The sequence below is a fragment of the Rana temporaria genome, chromosome 11 (assembly GCF_905171775.1).
Source record: "Rana temporaria chromosome 11, aRanTem1.1, whole genome shotgun sequence".
Taxonomy (NCBI): domain Eukaryota; kingdom Metazoa; phylum Chordata; class Amphibia; order Anura; family Ranidae; genus Rana; species Rana temporaria.
In genome coordinates, this window is record NC_053499.1 from 67,400,018 (window position 1) to 67,420,999 (window position 20,982).

Sequence of the window (20,982 nt, forward strand, 5' to 3'; positions counted from 1 at the left end):
CGAGCGGACCATTTTCGGGCGGATCGGACAGGTTTCCAGCGGACAACTGTTTCTTGGACTTGCTTTAAAACAGTCCGCTGGAAACCTGTCCGCCCGGACATGTACGGTCGTCTGTACAGACCTACCGTACATGTCCGAGCGCCCGCCGTCCCTCGCATGCGTCGAATGACTTCGACGCATGCGTGGAAGCATTTAAAAGGCAGGCCCGCCCACGTCGCCGCGTCATTGTCGCGGCGACACCGCGTCATCGACGCGGCGACACCGCGGACACGCCCCGCGTATTGTTTACGTGCGGAGTTCTGTTCGATGGTGTGTACAGCCATCGAACAGCAACCATGTGAAGAAGCTTTAACTCTTAGACCCCGTACACACGACCAAACATGGCTGCTGAAACTGGTCCACGGACCAGTTTCAGCAGACATGTTTGGCCGTGTGTAGGCACGAGCGGACCATTTTCGGGCGGATCGGACAGGTTTCCAGCGGACAACTGTTTCTTGGACTTGCTTTAAAACAGTCCGCTGGAAACCTGTCCGCCCGGACATGTACGGTCGTCTGTACAGACCTACCGTACATGTCCGAGCGCCCGCCGTCCCTCGCATGCGTCGAATGACTTCGACGCATGCGTGGAAGCATTTAAAAGGCAGGCCCGCCCACGTCGCCGCGTCATTGTCGCGGCGACACCGCGTCATCGACGCGGCGACACCGCGGACACGCCCCGCGTATTGTTTACGTGCGGAGTTCTGTTCGATGGTGTGTACAGCCATCGAACAGAATTCCCCGGGCAGACATGTCCGATGAAAACGGTCCGCGGACCGGTTTCATCGGACATGTCTGCTCGTGAGTACAAGGCCTTACACAATGATTTTTTCAGTAAAGCTCTCCACACTTAACAGCACTGTACAATCTCACTCTGACAGAATTGACCACATTAAATCTAAAATAAGGGAACCTAGTGCACAATGACCTTGTGGATGCCTTTACTGACCATGATCCTGAAATTCAGGGACTACAATCTAAACTTACCGAATTAAGGGACCACTTAAGCAGTAATATCAAATGCAGGAGTATCCCTGAATCTATGTGTCCCCCTGATATATTGGCCTTTATCCAACAACTCATGAAGGCTCTCATACACTATTTGAGAGAGTTAAAATTGTATATAGACAGGGTGCATAGAATTTCCAGACCAAATTTTCTACCAGTTATTGCACCTAAGGGATGTACTCGCCCTTGCCGCGCTCAGTTTTTTCATGTAAGGATTGAATTATGGCTGGGGCCAAACAAAATCTAGTTCTGCAGGATCAATTTGCTGGTTTATCCCTCTATGCAAACTTGTCTTAGCACACCATCATTAACAGGAAAAAGTTCACAGCCCTGGAAAAACTTTTGAGAAATAACGAAATTATCTATACATGGGGTTTCCGTACAAAGCTATGTGTAACATTGAATGGGAAAACTGTCCCCAATTCTAAGTTGAAAAAAAGGGCTACACATATTAAAATAATGGAAACATATTCTGGCTAATGTCCAGTCTCTCACTTCTGCAAATTCTTAGGTGACTGGACTCTTTATGGACCTGAATAAAACAAATTCCTCTTTTTCACAGGATTTTCCAGTCAGTCACCTCAAGATCCAATGTTTTTAACGTGCATCATTTCATTCCTACTGACATCCTCACTAGTGACCCAGAGATAATTTTCATACAATATTTCTGCCTCACCTCACTACTGATGAACTCTACAACGCAAAGACATCTTGTTTCTCATCTGCATCTTTTTCTATTTCACTTCTATCATTACACACGTTATCGACACACGTTATCGACACTGCATTGCCATGATGCTGAAAATTATTTCAATTAATGCCAAGGGCCTTCAACTGTATCAAGGAATCTTCCCCTGCTAAGAGGCCTTCATCCCAATCCCCTACCAATTTATTTTGCAAGTATGACCTCTATGACATCTGGCGTGGCCACCTAAAAGGACTATTCCAGGATTGACTACTTTCTATTGGGCAAACATTCATTGTAAGCTATTTCTCACTCTGAAATAGGAATAATCTCCTGATCATGCTCACATTACAATTGAAATTTATGCCCCAATCATAATACACCAACTAGCCTTTGGAGACTCAACACTTCCCTTATAGCTAATCTACAACTACTAACACCAAACACCAACACCAAATAGGCACATAACCTGTTTTTTTTTTACCTGATATAAATTGCTTTACCTGATGGAATCCCTTCAGGACATACATGATTAAATTATCTTCTCAATGTAAAGAAACAGAGGACCTGTCACCTGGCAGATTGAGCATTTACGCCTTTTCATAGAAGATAAAAAAACAAAAAAAAGTAATAAGCGTCACTCCCCAGTTTTCCTTATCCACTTCACCTCTGGAAGATTCACCCCCCTTCCTGACCAGGCCATTTTTTGCAATACGGCACTGCGTTACTTTAACTGACAAATGCGTGATCATGCCACACTGTGCCCAAATAAAATGTACATCCTCTTCTTCCCCACAAATAGAGCTTTCTTTTGGCTGTATTTGATTACCTTTGCGTTTTTTATCTTTTGCGCTATAAACAAGAAACGACCGGCAATTTTAAATATATATATATATATATTTTTTACTTTCTGGTCTGAAAGACCCAATACAAAAATGTAAAAAAATCTATTTTTTTTGTATTCTTCTACTTATTTTTGGTAAAAAATCCCAATGAGCTTATATTGATTGGTTTTCACAAAAGCTATAGGAGTTGATTTACTAAAGGCAGTTGCACTCTGCAAGAGCAGTTGATCCAGAGCTTATTAAATGAGCAGAAGCTCTGCTCACTTCCATCATATTTTCCTTGTACGTGATTGGGTACTTTTTGCAGAGTGAAGCTTTACCTCATTTACTAAGCTCTGGAGCAACTGCACTTGCAGAGCGCAATTGCACTTTTGTCTGTAGTAAATCAACCCCATAGTGTCTACAAACTATGGGATATATTTATGGAATTTTTTAATTAATTAATTTTTTTAACTAGTAATTGCGGCGATCAGTGACTTATAGCGGGACAAATATTGCAAAGGACAAATCAGACACTTAACTGTCACCGATCAGTGCTTAAAATTTGCATTGTCACTAAACTAATGACAATGGCTGGGAATCGGGTTAACATCAGGGGAAATCAAAAAAATAACTGTGTGCCTAGCTGGTGATTCAGTGTAGTGGGGGAGGTGATTTTACTAGTGGAAGGCATGGATCGGTGTTCCTGCTTTACAGGACAGAATGGCAATCTGCCTTATTTACATAGGCAGACTGCCTTTCTGCCTGTGTACCGAATGATTAGCGGTTGCCAACGTAAATCCGGTCTGCGGGACCAGCTGATCAGCTCCAGCTGTGTAAAATCACAGCGAGAGCGAGCTGCCGGCGGCACAACTCATGTCTGGTACCCGGAAGTGCAGGATCATGTATATATACATGATCCTGCAGAGCACAACCACCTTGTAGCAGTAAATGTGCTAAAGGGCGGTCAGCAAGTGGTTATCTATACTGCATGTTAGACAGCAATTAGGACATCATATAACTATGAACACAACCTGAAATATACCAAAGCTAAGCACTATGGGCCAGATTCACAAAGCACTTACGCCGACGTATCTAGAGATGCGCGGCGTAATTCAAAAATGTGCCACGCGTATCTATGCGCTGTATCCTCTAAACGAGATACACCTGAAAACCATTTTTCCGACGTAAAACAATTACACCGGCGCATCTTGGAGCGCAAAATACGCTAGACACACCATTGATTTGCTAGTTAAATATGCAAATGAGGGAGATACGGCGATCCACAAAAGTACGCTTGTGCGTCGTAGGCTACGCCCTGTATGCATCTGCTAGTTTCACGGCGGAAATTTACACCTTATAAAAGGTGCCTTAACTTTGCACCAGCCGTGTACAGGTCAGCTAAAGCAACACCGTTAGGGAAGAGCTGAGCACACACACTTGCAGGACAACAATCTGTATGCCAACATGCCAGGGGCATCCATGCTCATAGCTATACTAGTGACTTTAGAGGAACGCAGAAGGAGGAGGGAACGGAGGAGGAGGAGGGCACAGGAGAGGATATACCGCAGACGCCTAGATGTCTTTGGCATGGCTGTTTCTGAGGTGTATCGCAACTTCAGATTCAGCCCTGAAGCCATCATGGAATTAACCACAACCCTGCAGGATGACATCACCAGCCCAACACACCGCTCACATGCACTGGATCCACTGGTCAAGGTAGTGGCAACACTCCATTTCCCTGCCACTGGCTCTTTTCAGCGCACAAGTGGATTGTTGGCTGGGATGTCACAATCCTCCATTAGCAGATGTGTGCACCAGGTTGTCCCTGCAATCCTGAGATGCATGGCAAACCAAATCATGAAACCCACCCAGAAGGACCTGCGGATGAAGACAATGACAGATTTTGACAAAATTGCCAGATTCCCACGCACCATGGGGGCCATTGATTGCACACATGTGGCACTACAGCCCCCCCATGAGACAGAGCACATGTACTGCAATCGGAAGCATTGGCATTCAATCAATGTACAGGTGATAGTCGATGCCCAATACCTCATATGGCACGTCCGTGCCAAACACCCAGGATCCAGCCATGACAACTTCATATACCATCAAAGCAACATCCCAAGAGAATTTGAACATAACGTGTATGGGGGCAGCTGGCTGGTTGGTGAGTGACATGGGTGTCAGGTATGACTGTCCCCCCCCACGATGCAGACATCACGAGGGGCACATGCATGACTAACATCCTCCTGTCTTTTCCCTTCCAGGTGACTCTGCATATGCACTTGGACCCCATCTCATGACTCCATTCCGGAACCCCCAAACCCCAGGAGAGGAAAACTACAATGCTGCACACATACGTACCCGTGCAGTGGTGGAACGAACCTTTGGCCTCCTGAAGTCCCATTTCCGATGCCTGGATAAGTCTGGGGGCACCCTGTTGTATTCCCCAAACTTTGTGTGCCAGATCATCGGTGCATGTTGCATGCTGCACAACTTGGCAGTGAGAAGGGGCCTGAAGATTGACATACGTGATGACCTGACCGCCCAACCAGACATTCCCCCCCTGACCGAGGGTACCCCCTCTTCGGAGGGAACAGCAGCCAGGAGACGCCTCGCAGAAGGCATCTTTGCACAGTAAACACACACATTAAACATGGCACAATGAGAATGCATGCATGCACACCACTGTGGTCCCTAACACACACACCCCACATCCTCATCGAATTGGATTAGACCGAAGTACCCCGCATGGTACTAGGGAGCAGCAACGCCACACCAAGGCTCCAATTATGTCACTGTGCATTCATACACCATTCACATGGACCTGGGATCACTTCTCCCTGATCCTGGTGATCCCTACTCCACCAAAAATGAGGGTGACACACTTTTTTCATCAGGAATGTCACCCCCACATTCATACATCATTCACACAAATATAACAAATCATAATCACACTAGAATTAAAAAAAAAAAATTCAAAAGTACACCCAAAATTAACGGCGGCGTGGGCTACGCCTGGGCCGACCACGGCCACGGCCAACCAGGGGAGACTCATGGGGGGGAGCAGGGGAAGGAGGAACTCGGCCACCCCCCTGGTCTTCTGGGTGGCCTTCCTGCCTGCAGCTGAGGCTTGTGGCCTGGGAGGAGGGGAGAGAGAGACCCTTGGGGGGGAGCCCTGTTGGGGGAGGAGTGGCAGGGGCTACCCCTGATGGAGGCCTGACTGCTGCCAGCCTCAGGGGGAGCCACATCCAAAAGGCCAAGGTTTTTCCTGGCAAGGTCCATCCGATCATCCTCAACCTTCCCCCCTCATCCTCCTCCCCTCAACCTCCTCCCCCTCAACCTCCTCCTGAGGTGAGGTGTGGCCACTCCCCTGCCCCGGGGACTCCTGCCTTTCTTGGGGCTCTTCAGCAGCATGTTGTCCGGGGGATGGAGCAGACTGGCCTGATGGCCCAGCAACCTCCTGGCCATCTGTGGATGACATAAAACATACACAGGTTGGAGGATCCACACACTTGGCACATATTCCCTCCCCCCCCCACACATGCTACTCGCCAGATAGAGAAAAAAATGACCTGTCCTCACGGCCTCATCGGAGTCAAAGCCAGGCAGGCCCACTACTTGCTGGCTGTGGAAGTACAGGGCCACTGCACGCTCCTCATCTGTCCACCTGACGGTGCAAGGTGGGCCCCCACCAGTGCCCCTGGCATGGGCATTTACCTTGGCCAGCTTGTCACGGACCAGGCTCCTCAGATCATTGATCTTCTTTGCGATCCCACTGGTGGTCCTCGTCTCACCCCCCCTCATTGATCTCATCAGTAATCTGCTGAAGGATCGCCCTCTTCCTGGCCGGGGGGATGTCCCGGCTCTCAGGGCCATGCAAATATCGCCCAAATCGGGTGATCGCCCTAGCAAAGATATGCTTTTCATGCACCGAGAAGTTGAGCTTTCTCCTCTTTGGAGTCATCTCACCACACAGCACTCAGCACCAAACAGACACAAAAATCAGACAGAACAAACAAACACAAAAAGACACAGAACAAACAAACACAAAAAGACACAGAACAAACAAACACAAAAAGACACAGAACAAACAAACACAAAAAGACACAGAACAAACAAACACAAAAATCAGACAGCAAAAACCAGACACCAAAATCAAACCGCACAAACAGACAGCTAATACAAATTCAAAAAAACACACAGAAAAAAAAGACACAAAAAACACTCAGAAAAAACAAACACCTACTACAATCTCCTACTTCAATAAATCTTTACTCTAACACTACTACACTAACCAAGAAACAGCCACAGACAACAGAACAAAAGCACCTAACTTCAGGAAGGAGAACACAGGGATTTACTTTTGCAATGGAAGGGCGTTTGTCTGGGGCTATTAATACACAGGGCGTATCTAACTAAGTATGCTTGGCCTATTTCCTATCTCACTGATTGCGCCGGGCCGAGTTCTGAGCATGCCCAGTGAGGTGCATATTCATGCGCGCATGCGCAGTACGGCCGGCCCTTCATTTGCATGGGGTCACGGCTCATTTCAATGGAGCATGTCCACTTCCTTCCCACTTTCAATTACCCCGCCTTACGCCTCGGAATTTACGTTACGCTGGCGCAAATTTGGGCGCAAATACTCTGTGGATACGGCACTTACATCACAAAATTCAGCCACCGTAACGTAAATGACATACGTTACGACAAACGAAATATGCGCCGCTCTACGTGAATCTGGCCCTATGGTTTTAACAACAAGTCAGGTGTGTGGCTAGCTAGGAAAATCAAATCCCAACAAATTAAACAGAAAATATTCTCCATCATGCATCCCAATACAAATTGAAGACTTTCCAACCTACAATATGTAGCAAATGCCTTCAGCAATTCCTATAAATCTCTGTATGACTTGTAGAATGATGCATCCACGCCACAACCTACTACATCACGTATTGAATCATTCCTGCAGGCTTGTAATCTTCCTGCACTATCTGTAGAACAACTGAATAATATTTCCCAACCCTTTGCACTCCAGGACCGTTCTTCTATTGTTAAAACACTGCCTAATCATAAATCTCCAGGTATCAATGGTTTCTCTTGCAAATTTTGCAGACAGCTGGGTGACCTCATATCTCCCCATTTACTAACTAACTTGAACCTAGCCATGTCCTCAGGTTCCCTTCCTCCTGAAACAAGTGGCAATTGTCACCATTCACAAAACCAACAAAGACCCTTCTATTACTAATTATTATAGGCCTTTATTGTTTTTTTTAATTCTGACATAAAAATGTTTGCTAAATTACTTGCCCTTGGATTAGTGCATATATTACCATCCTTGATACATCAGGTGGGATCTGTGTCATGGAGATAGGCCCCTGATGGGACTATATAACATAGTTCAACCAATACATAGAAAGTTCATGAAATCTCATATGGGTCTTTAAGGTAGGCACTCTAGTAGGCTGCTATAACTGAGATAGGAACAAATCTCTTAAAGGCACAAGGGGGCGCCAGCTAAGTGCAGCATTAATGAGTATCTTTATTGTAAAATAAGGAGCCAAATACAAGCTCACATAAAAAAAAATCTATATTGCTTATCTGCAGCCATCAGCAGGGTGCTCAATCCACCCAGGAAATCTGCATCTAGCAGCTGGGCAGTGTGCAGAGGAAAGACCAAAACCCGAGTCCACAAATCCCACAGGTAGAGGAAACCCTGGAGCACAAAAGAGGATGTGACGCCATGCCGGGGGAGGGACTGTATTCATGGTAACGAGTTTTAAAGCTCTATTGGCTTATTTGTCAATCCAATAAACAGATGTGTACCAGTACTACATATAAATAGGGGAGTGACAGTAGAATACAGGGCTCAGTGGATCCCTGTAACCAATCAGCATGCATGAGGTGGAAATGGGAGGGGAAAGCAGCCACAGTATCAAAAAATAATGACAGGATTCATGATTCCATATGCATCAGAGGAACAACAGAGCCCAGCAGACCAGCACACTCCTGATCTAAAATATCTACAGAATATATTGCAGAAGATTAAATTAAAATAAGAGCGGTACCTAACATTTCAAAATGGGGAAAACATTTTTACCATAGAAATATGGGAATAATACTAATATTAATAATAAAAATTGATTCACGGAATAAAGCATATGGGAAAAAGAATATGTGATGAATCCTATCTTGGCAGTGTTATAAGCCTTTAATAATTAGGATGGCCAGGGACTTGAAGAAATAGCAGAAAAGGACAAACATGATTAGACAATATGTGGAAAAAGGTAGTATCTCTGAGAACATCCTAATTAATATAGAAAAATATGTATATAACAAACAAATATGTTAAAAAAAATCAATAAAAGGAATCATAAGGAGATACTCAGGTGGTGGATGCAGTATATTAATATATAACGAACCAGTATGGTAAATCGTGTAGCTATAGAGGATAGAACCAAACTAATTGATTACACTATGAACCCACTATATTACAGGGTAGTGCTGATCTCATTCTACTTATTAAGACCAGCTGATGCCAAAATGTCCAATACGTAGATGCAGTAGGTTTCTTATTAGCACAACCTATGGAACAGTTCGGCAGTAATAACCCAGACTGTCAAACCATCAATTATTTTATTGAAGTATTTTGTGAAGTGACTGGAGACACTGTGCCTGTTGCTACCCTCCTCAACCAAACGGCAGTGCACACCAAAACATTTTCTCAGTGTCCATATGGCCACCCAACATAGAAAAAGCGACACGGACACATGAAATAATACACCACAAATTCAGAAAATGAGTTGTAAAATGCTTTAATATTGTGTGTTTTGCCTTTCACCTCAAACTGTTTTTAGGTGTGCTGGATATACTGTATTTACAAGTTAGCCATTTTAACGTTTTACATTGGTACATCTCTTTGAGGGAGAATAAGAAAGATACAAACTGTGTCTTGGTATTCATGGTGAATCTAAATTTACTAAGCTATTCTTAATGCTGGGTTCCTTTCCATAGGTCATCTTGGGTTGTCCTGTGATGGTGGCTTTAACATGGGGGTCTTCTAGTAAAATAGGCTAATGTTTCTTGAAGATCTGCTTCATCCTATTTTTACTATGAAACCGTGTGATGAATCAGATGTGTTGTGCATTAAACTTTTCACGTTTTTGAGATGAACCATTTTAGTGGGGTACCCTTTATCAGCAAATTTATTTTTCATTAATGTACTATGTTTCTGGTAATCCTCAAGCCTGGTACAGTTATGCTGTAAAAAAAGCTCTTGGGTATATTGTTAATCCACAGAGGGTCATGGCAGCTAGTGTAATGAAGGAAAGATTTTCTAGCCGTAGGCTTTGTGTAGTTTACAGCATATATCTTCTCTTCCTCATCGCAAAGTAGAATATCCAGAAAAGCCAGGGAATGATTGCCAGAGACTGATGTAAAAGAGAGCCCAAATGAGTTGACATTGAAATACGAGACAAAGGTAGCCACATCAGTGTCTGAACCCTTCCAAATAATCACCACATCATCTATGTAGTGCCCATAACAAATTATGTTAGCTGAAAAGGGGTTGTTTCGCCAGATGTGGCATGCTTCCTAAAACCCCATCATCAGGTTGGCATAGGTGGGGGGAAAATTCACCCCCATAGTTGTGCCAGTCACCTGAAGTTAAAAATCTCTATCAAAAGAAAAGTAATTGTAAAGTTAGTAAGGCTTCTAGGACAACATTAACCTGTCTTTTGTTAAGCATCCTCAGCTAAGAAATGTTGGACCACCTAAATGCCAACTTCATGTAGTATACTGGTGTATAAAGAACATAAATCAAGGGATACCCATTTGTAAGTGGGCTCCCACTTATATTTTCCCAATGTTTTGAGGAGGTGTATTCCATCTCCAATATAAGAGGGCAATGCCTGGGCTAATGGTTATAGCAATTATTCTATGTACATCGAAAATGCACTTGTGACACTCTTCATTGCTGCCACAATGGGCCATCCAGGTGGATTAAAGGTGTCCTTGCGGATCCTCAGCAAGTTATAAAATTAGGGTACCCTGTAAAAGTGTCATGAGTGAATTTTCAAGTACCTTACAATAAAGGTATTCATTAATGCTACACTCACTTGTGTTTCTTTTAATACTTTACTCCACTCCCTCAGTGAGAATGCTTACATTAGACATGCTGTCCAAACCAATCTTTATCTCCAACAGCACTTGTCAAGGCTGTCCCGTATCATCCATCATATTTGCATTATTTATGGAACCACTGGAGGACAGAATACAATCTAATCCTCACATTGCGGACATTAATTTACATGATCAGGACCAAAAAAATTGCCCTTTTGCCTACCACAAGTCTCAAATTCTAGGTTAACAAATACCTGTCAATGTTTGGCAATGACCTGATGTGGGTGGATTCCTGCCAGTCACATGCTCTTAGAATAAGAGGGAGGTGAAGCCTCCATTAATCTACATGTAATATCATGCCCCCATTGTGTTTAGCTGGTTAGTGGGCTGTCATTTACCACTGTGTATATTCCCACTGGTGTAACTATGGCCACATGGGCTGCTCAGATTTCATAGAGAGGAAATAATAATAATAATAATAATAATAATAATAATGACTTAATGAGTATAAACAGCATGTAATATAGCATGCATTGATAGTTTTTTATGATGTGGGTTTAGTGACACTTTAATGTAACTCTCCCGCTCCCTCCTTCCAATTATATATATATATATATATATATATATATATATATATATATATATATATATATATATATATATATATATATATATATATATATATATACACATTTCTTACCTTTTAGATGTTTCTTAGGAGACAGTGGGTCTGATTTACTAAAACTGGAGAGTGCAAAATTTGGTGCAGTTATGCATAGAAATCAATCAGCTTCCAGGTTTTTATTTGTCAAAGCTTGACCACTTGCCTGCTGGGCACTTTTACCCCCTTCCAGACCAGGTCAGTTTTTAGCATTCAGTGCTCTCACACTTTGAATGACAGTAATGCAACACTGTACCCAAACAATTGTTTTTATCGTTTTTGTTTCACATAAATAAAGCTTTCTTTTTGGGTGGTATTTTAATCACTAGTTATTTTTTTTTTTGTTTGCTAAATAAGTAGAAAAAGGCCCAAAATTTTGGAGAAAAACCCACATTTTTCTTAGTTGCGATTTTACATTATTTTCTTCATTAATGTAGGTCTTAATTTATATTACTTAATTTTTTGGTAAAAATAACCCAAATCAGTGTACATTATTTAGTCTGTGTGAAAGTTATAGAGTCTACGAGCTATGCAACTTATCATTAAAAATTGATCAATCCTGATGTACTGACTGCCTATCCCATTTCCTGAGGCCTAACATGCCAGGACAGTACAAATACCCCCCAAATTACTAATTTTTGGAAAGTAGACATTCCCAGGTATTTAGATGTATTTGTATTTAGAAAATTGCCATAATAACAAGTTATTTATCACACACGGCATTGGCATACTTGCAACCATCACATTCTGCTACTCCTCCTGAGTATGAGGATACCACATGTGTTTCACAGCCTAGCCACACAGAGAGTCCCAACATTCAAATAGCACCTTTTGGCATTCTATGGGCATAAATAACACATCTAATTTCCTGACTACCTATCACATTTTTGAAGGCAGTAGAAACATCCATAAAATAACCCCATTTTGGAAAGCAAACACCCTGAGGTATATTCAATGAGGCATAATGAGTCTTTTGAATATGTTGCCTTTTCCACATGTTTTTGAAAAAAGTTGTTCATTTGTAAAATATTTCTAGCATGTACATCCCAATAATTACACCCCAAAATACATTCTACTGAACATAAGGTAAATAAAAGACTACCTGTGGCTTCAGTAGTGCAGTTGTCCACAGAGAGATCATTGATCCAGGCAGCAGGCAGGGATGTGGTCAGTAACGTCGAAAGGAATCGTCCAGGCAGCAGACAGGAATACTGTCCGTAGTCAGTGCAGGCAGCAGGCAGAGATATTTTCAGGACAGCCAAAGCATTGGTCCAAGCAGTAGGCAGAGATGTGGTCAGCAACAGTCAAACAAATTGTCCGGGCAGCAGGCAGAGACATGGTCAGCACAGCCAAAGTATTGGTCCTGGCAGTAGGCAGGAACATGGTCCATAGTCAGTACAGGTAGTAGGCAGAGGGTAGTGAGTTCAGGCAGAAGGCAACAGGCAGAGGCATGATCAATTAACAGTCCAGGATAAATCGACAGCAGGCAGAAATATCAGTCTTAGGGCCTTAGTCAGGTAAGACCCAGGCACAGGGGTAGAGGCTTTTACCCACCCAAATCTCTTCTAAGCATCTAGTCTCCAGATCCTAATCCATGATTTATAAAACCCTGAGAAAACCAGAAATTTAGTTTTCTCCACTCAAAAAAACTACTCTGGAGACCCATGTGTTATCTTGAATCCCACTACTACAGCAGTAGGGCAACAGATCAGTCCAAACAGCAGGCACAAAACATGGCCAATTAACAGGTCAAAGTCAGTTCAGGTGGAAGGCAGAAATGTGGTTGATAGTTCAAGGGGGAAATCAGAAGCATTGTCAATAAACAGGCCAGTAACAGTTCAGGAGCAGGCAGAGGCATGGTCAGTTTGGGTGGCAGGAAGAGGTGTGGTAAAGTAACATGCCAGGCTCAGTTCAGGAGCAGGCAAAGGCATGAGGAGTGTGAAGCCAAATGGCAGGAAGTCAGTATTACATTCACCATACGTCACTAATATTGTAGTGATGGTATGGTGCCAGCGGAAGCAGTCACCTATGCAAAGGCCTGGTTGGGAAGGGCATTAGGGACAATAATAACAGGTGTCTCATCTGACTCCCCCTCTAGAGCACACAGAAACTTTTTTTATGTCTTTGGCCTGTATCTCTGGGAGGGACATTATCAGGAAAATGGTGATTGTGGCATCTGCTTACTGCATCTGAGCAAATGCTTTTTGGTGGGCCTTCCAGGTACACAAGGACAGTGACAATTTCCTCTTGATAGGTAAGAAAAGATTACAGGTCTCTCAGTGGATTTACAGTAGATCACATAGGAATTATATATTGCCAAATTAAAAAGATACAGTAAATATAAACTTTCTTGTACCAATGGTAAGTTCTCGTTGTTGTAGGGCTGGATCATCTGATCATTGTAGTTGACTCACCTCATGAACATATTGTTCTCACAAACACATTTGAGTTTCTGAACTGGGCCATTCCTTTCGGGGATTTTGTAGATTGAGGGTCACTGTGATTGGCCCTTTACCACGATCTGTGATGCGCTGTGTCCAAGGCATACAGCAATCACAGATCCTTCCTGATGCGTGCCCCAGGGGGTATGGGGGAAGCATGTTCTCAGGAGGACAACAATAGAAGCCCTCCTGGAAATGTGTGACCGCACTGTAGCCATCATTCAGCTATAGCACGGTTAGCAAAGGGTTATTGAACAAGCTGAAGTTAAAAGCTGATTGGCTACTATGCACAACTGCACCAGCTTTTGCACTCTCAAATTTTAGCAAATCAACCCCAGTGTCCTCTTATTAACATACAATGCAAAAAGCGTAGCTTCTAAATCATTAAATATATTCTGTGGACAATATTTAGACATACTGTAAGGGTGAATACTTTGGAACAGCTAAGACAAAAAGTTTTTCTTGTTTATTATTTGGCAGTTATGCCAGTACTGTGCATGGATGTTGAGACCAGGGCCATAGCTGTGCGTTATGAGACCCTATATTAAAATAATTAGGGGGCTTGGTTGTTTTCCTAGCAATTTCATACAATCTTCCTAATCACTATATAGCCACAAAGCAATTGTGATGGCACTTTCATTTACTTGATTTTAAATAACTTTTAGTTTGAGTACCATGTCAGTGACTTAATTTTTATGGTAAAGACCATTCTGCTTCTGGATAAATTTGTCAAGTGCATGCCCATAACACTACTTATGATTTTTCTCATGACGCTTGCTGCCATGGTGGCTTGTTCCTCATAGCTGGGGGGGAGTACCATTGCTGAGCTGAGGCCACTTTATTGGCTTTTCTGAAGGTCTATAGTGGAGTTTAGAAACTGACATCTAAATCTGTGCATCGGAATCAGTATACTCTATCTTGGATGAGTGAATCCCGTTGCAGCTGAGGATCGCGCTGGTATTATTATGGTTTAGGGTGAGAGTCAATATAATTGGGTGTTGGTGACGGCCCTTCTATCCAGCGTACCAGTATACACTTCAGGATGATCACTTCTCATGAACTTTTGTTTGATTTATTTGAAACCTTATTTAGCTGAGTGCTGTACCCTTTTTTATCTATTAGACCACTTTCACACTGAGGCGCTTATCAGGCGCTTTCACGCTAAAAAAACCAGCGCCTAAAAAGCCCACAAAAATGTATTTCCATTAAAATCAATGAATGCTTTCACACTGGGGCAGTGTGCTGGCAGGGCTGTGAAACACTCCCCTCTCCATTGAAATGAATGGAAAGCTCTTCAAAAGTACCTGAGTAGCGATTCAAAAGCGCTCAGTGTTTTTACTGGCAGTTTAGAACCATCTCAGTGTGAAAGTGGCCTTACTTCTATTGTATCCAGCAATATTGTGCTAGCTGCTACTTGTCAGATTTATAGCTCAAGCGCAATAGATTTGTATTTTTATACTTTAAAATAAATTCCTTCAGCCAGCCATTTTTTCAACCAAGACAGTCGGGGAGATTTGGAACATTCAGAATCTGGTGCAGCTGTGCATGATAGCCAATGTTTTTTCATTTCAGCTTGTTCAGTTAAGCTTTGACAATAAAACATGGAAGCTGATTGGTTTCTATGCAGAGTTGTAGCAGATTTTGCAATCTCCAGCTTTAGTAAATAACCACCATTGACTACATTTGCCAGAAACATTTTTTTTGCTGGCACTGTATGTCAATCATATTATCCAAAGAAATATTCTTCAAGTATTTGTCTATGATATAAGCTTGCAATAATCAAGTCATGCTCATGGAAAAAAGGTTAAAAAAAAACAGGGGTGAAAGAGAGGGTAATGTATTTTAAGTGACCCAATAAAACTGTATTATTGCAAACATGCAAACATGTGCATGGTGCTTTCTTTTATCTAAGGATGCACTGAACTATAGTTATCTTAACTAAGATTATCACCAATGAAATCTTCATTTGCAAAAGCAGATATATGTTTATATGCTATTCTATAAGGCTTTATTGAATCATAATTGCATGGTATTTTGGCATTACATATCGCAAAAACACTTGAAGGCCATTTAAAATAGCCTAGAAAATCCTTTCAGACATAACTGTTTATGAAAACAGTTTTATAGCCTTTGATGAATTCCTTTAACTGTTGTTCAAATGCTGCTATAAAATGAGCAAGTACTAAAAGAGAAAGGGTTCCTTTGATGGTTTGTGTTGGTGTACACAAAATAAATTATAAGAAACAAAGAAGTATGTGTGACAATGCAAGCTAGGTCTCTGCTAGTTCAATATCTTTTCATTATTTTGTTTCCCATTAATTATAGTAGAATATTAACATCAGATAAACAGCTTTCTGATTTCTACAATGAAAGTGTACCTGTACTATCATAGAAGTTAGCAAGTTAATATGGAGTTCCACCCAAAAGTGGAACTTCTGCTTTAAGTACTTCTGACCCCTGACGTGCCACATTTGTCATTTTTTTTGGAAGGGGGGGGCGGGTACTTAGTTTTCACAGGTACCCAGCTCCCACTTCCCCTCTTGGCGCCGTGGTGCCAAGCAGAAGTTCACCTCTATCCCCTTCCTCCCTGCAATCTTCTGGGGCACATCACAGATCCCAGTGCGCGCCCGGCTGTGAAGCCACACTTTGACGCCCACACTTGCAATGCTTGCGCTGCAGAGAAGAGGGGAAGAGAAGCAAGGTTTTGGGCGGGTGCATCGCTGGACCATGGGACAGGTGAGTGTCTGTTTATTAAAGGTCAGCATCTACACTTTTTGTAGCTGCTGACTTTTAAATGGGTGGGACTCCCCTTTAATAAAGGGTTTAAAAGGACAGGGCTCAGTGCTGGAGCTTATTTTGCCACCACATCTCACTACAGCTCGTGGTGATGATGTGAGATCTGTCAGCTCCACCCCTTCCTCCATGCCCTCCTCTGCTGAATTGTCCCTTGAACCATTAGTAAAGGGACTATTCAACGAGTTTGGATAAAAGACGCCATGCAGTGCTTCAACTGGTCTGTCTAGGGGACAGGAGCCACACTAGAGCAGAGATTCTTTCAGCTCTGCAGGGGCAGGCCCAGAGGTGGTTCACGTGACGGAAACTTGAGCCATGAATGGTGGTGTGCGATAATGGCACTAACCTTCTGTTTGCCCTTTGACAGGGAAAGTTGACACATGTGCCATGCCTGGCACATGTTCTCAATTTGGTGGTACAGCATTTCTTAAATAGGTACCCAGGTTTGCAAGATCTTCTAAGGCAGGTGAGAAGAGTCTGTAGCCATTTTTAGGAAGTCATACACAGCCAGTGTTCAGTTGGCTGAAATTCAGCGGGAATTCCACCTGCCTGTAAACCGCCTGATTTGTGATATGCCCACCAAGTATAACTCAACTTTGGCAATGCTGCAGCGGGTGCACATGCAGCAGAGGGCCATACACAAGTACTTGTGTCAGTATGGATCAAGAGGATCATTTTTTTTCCCCACGCTAATGGCTGCTGATAAAGGATGCATGCAGCCATTTGAGGAGGTGACAAGGATGGTGAGCCATGACAATGCATGCATAAGTGACACTATCCCTCTTGTGTTCCTGCTGGAGCATATTCTGCGTGGCATTATGAACAGGGCACTCAAGGCAGAACAGTGGGAGGAAGAGAGGGACTTCCTTTCCTCTCAAGGCTTGCTTTATGCAGACACTATTCTTGCGACACCACAGAACACACAAGAGGAGAGGGAGTAGGAGGATTATGGCAGTTTTGGAGGCATTGAAGCAGAGGAAGACATACGTCAAACCTTAAGAGTTTTCAGTCCCCAGAAACCTTGGGAGTAGTATGTGGCTGGGAGAAGGCAGTTCCAGATACTGTAATCCTCAGTAGGGATGAGCTTTATGTTTGAGTCGAACATGCAAGTTATTGTCATAAAAAGTGTTTGGGGACCTGGGTCCTGCCCCATGGGACATGTATCAATGCAAAAAAAAAACGTTTTAAAAACTGTCTTTTTTTGGAAGCAGTGATTTTAATAATAATTTTGATTTTAATTAAAGTGAAACAATAAAAGTTAAATATTCCTTTAAATTTCATACCTGGGGGGTGTCTATAGTATGCCTGTAAAGTAGCGCATGTTTCCTGTGTTTAGAACAGTTCCTGCATAAAATTAAATTTCTAAAGGAAAAAAGTCATTTAAAACTACTCGTGGCTATAATGAATTGTCGGGTCTTATCAATACTGATAAAAGTCATTGAAGAAAAAAAAACGGCATGGGTTCCCTCCCAGTTCATTACCAGGCCCTTTGGGTCTGGTATGAATATTAAGGGAAAACCACAAGCCAACATTTTTAAAAAAATGTGTGGGGGTCCCCCCAAATTCCATATCATGTACTTCAGGTCTGGTATGGATTTTAAGGGGAACCCCGCACCAAAATAAAAAAAATGGCCTGAGGCTCCCCCCAAAAATCCATACCAGACCCTTATCCGAGCACGCAACCTGGCAGGCCGCAGGAAAAGAGGGGAGCATGTTTTTGGGGATCTAAAATCTCTGTAATGCCTTGTACACACAACCGTTTTTTCAGACGGGAAAACTGCTATGAGAGCTTTTTGTCGGGAATCCCGGCCGTGTTTATGCTCTATCGCAGTTTTTCAGATGGGAAGACTGCCAGACAAAAAAAGAGAGAAGGATCTCTTTTTTCCCGTCAGGAAAAAATCCTGGTGGGAAAACCATTCATCTGTATGGTTTTCCGATGGGGAAAAAAACGCGCATGCTCAGAATCAAGTATGAGACGGGAGCTCTCTTTCTGGTAAAACTATCGTTCGTAATGGAGATATCACATTCGTCTAGCTGCAAAGCGCTGAAAATTGCAAATCGTCTCTCACCAAACTTTTACTAACATGAGGATCAGCAAAAGCAGCCCAAAGGGTGGCGCTGTTGGAATGGAACTTCCCCTTTATAGTTCCGTTGTACGTGTTGTACGTCACCGTGCTTTGGACGGGCAGACTTTTGTCTGAGCGTGTGTATGCAAGGCAGGCTGACAGGAATTCTGTCGGGGAAACCCATCGGTTTTTTATCCGACGGAAAAAACAGTTGTGTGTACTAGGCATGAGACTATCTAGGTTGCATAGCTTTTGGGTGTTAATTTATCTTGAAATAATTATTTGGTATAGGTTTCATGGGCACAATTAACACCCAAGGACCAATTGTTCTGCACCTGTTCGACAGGTGCTTATAATTTTTTTTTTTTTCAGAAAGGCCATTTCTTACTTTCATCCAATGTACCTCTACAGGGTTACGGTATGAAGGCACCCCCAACACCCAAAGCACAATTTTGGTGTGTATACTTTACGTTTTTTACAGAAAATCCAATTCTTGCTTTCATCAAGAATACCTCTAGTCATTTCATGCTCTTTCCGATGGTGTGTTCTTAGGGCATTCCACAGGGAAATTTTACTTCCTTTCACTAGTCTGTAGATTAGCAGCAGATTCAGTGGCAGAATGAGTTTGCCACTAAACCCAAAACTGTTCATTACTGGCATTACTGGTAAGCCAGTAATGGTGAAACTGAAATGGGGTATGGAATACAAGGGATACATGGACCCTGTGAATGGCTACATGAACATGCAGCTTGCCAGTAAAGAAGAGTATATTGATGTGGTTTTGTCTTGCCATCTTGGAGAAATTCTAATAAGGTGCAATAATGTACTGTATATACGAGGAGTAAGGATGAGCCGAACCCCCCCCCCCCCCCGTTCAGTTCGCACCTGAACCTTCGAACGGACCGACCGTTCGCGCAAACATTTAGAACCCTATTGACGTCTATGGGACTCGAACTTTCGAATTCAAAAGTGCTAATTTTAAAGCCTAATATGCAAGTTATTGTCGTAAAACGTCTTTGAGAACCCGGGTCTTGCCCCAGGGAACATGTATCAATGAAAAAAAAGTTTTAAAAACTGTTGTTTTTTCTGGAGCAGTGATTTTAATGATGCTTAAATAAAATTTCCTTTAAATATTGTACTTGCTGGGTGTCTATAGTATGCCTGTGAAGTGGCACGTGTTTAGAACTGTTCCTGCACAAAATGAGATTACTATAAGAAAAAAGTAATTTAAAACTGCTTCCGGCTTTAATGTAATGTCTGGTCCCTGCAATATGGATGAAAATCATTGAGAAAAATAGCACAGACACAGACAGTACACACACCACATAGCTTTAGGTGCACACTGCAGAGGACACGGAGAGTACACACTACGTAGCTTTAGGTGCAATCTGCAGAGGACACGGGCAGTACACACCAAGTAGCTTTAGGTGCAAACTGCAGAGGACAAAGGCAGTACACACACCACGTAGCTTTAGGTGCAAACTGCAGAGGACAAAGGCAGGACACACACTACGTGTTTAGGTGCAAACTGCAGAGGATACGGGCGGTACACACCACATAGCTTTAGGTGCAAACCACAGAGGACACGGGCAGTACACACCAAGTAGCTTTAGGTGCAAACTACAGAGGACACGGGCAGTACACACCAAGTAGCTTTAGGTGCAAACTACAGAGGACAAAGGCAGTACACACCACATAGCTTTATGGTGCACACCGCAGAGGACACAGGCAATACACCACGTGAGAATACTGCAGCTAGCACAATCACCTGCCTGCCAGTAAATTAGGAAGAGCTGATCTAGCTAAACTATACAGTGTATAAATATACATGCAATACCTGGGATGCATATATATCCTCTACACACTGTAACTTTAACTGACTAGCCTGCCTGCCTGCCTGCTCCATCTACCTGCCAAAAATGACACTCTCTCTGTCTCTCTCTGTTCTCTCTTAACCACCGCAACACACTACACAAGGCCGACCTGCAGGCGGCCTTTTATAGTGTGGGGCGTGTACTAAACCCCCTGAGCCATAATTGGCCAAGCATGCGGGTCATAGTGCATGCTTGGCCAATCATCAGCCAGCAATGCACTGCGATGCCGCAGTGAATTATGGGCTGTGAAACGTAACTCGAATTTGAGCGAACGGCCCAAAACATTCGTAATTCGACGAACGATCGAACATACGATGTTCGAGTCGAACATGAGTTTGACTCGAATACGAAGCTCATCCCTAACGAGGAGTAGACTACTGTATATACGAGAAGGAAGAAAATGTTGAGATGAGAGAATAAAGCAATTTTCAAATTAGTTTTGTAAAAAAAGTTTGAAATACATTTTT

The 20,982-nt window shown here is 43.0% G+C and overlaps 1 protein-coding gene across 1 annotated transcript; it reads left to right on the plus strand.

Annotated features, from left to right (window-relative positions):
• Positions 1-19,260: 19,260 nt before the first annotated feature.
• Positions 19,261-20,935, plus strand: LOC120916907 (small nuclear ribonucleoprotein F-like). The gene is made up of 2 exons (XM_040327849.1): positions 19,261-19,488; positions 20,903-20,935. Exons 1-2 carry the CDS (start codon positions 19,261-19,263, stop codon positions 20,933-20,935), a joined length of 261 nt encoding a protein of 86 aa, XP_040183783.1.
• Positions 20,936-20,982: the final 47 nt, after the last annotated feature.

Bases quoted from the DNA above. Each gene is read 5' to 3' on its own strand.
- LOC120916907 (XM_040327849.1), top strand. From the start codon at position 19,261: ATGAGTTTGCCACTAAACCCAAAACTGTTCATTACTGGCATTACTGGT. The intron at 19,489-20,902 runs ATGAGCCGAACC...TACTGTATATAC, and splicing joins TGTATATACGAGGAGTAAGG to GAGAAGGAAGAAAATGTTGA.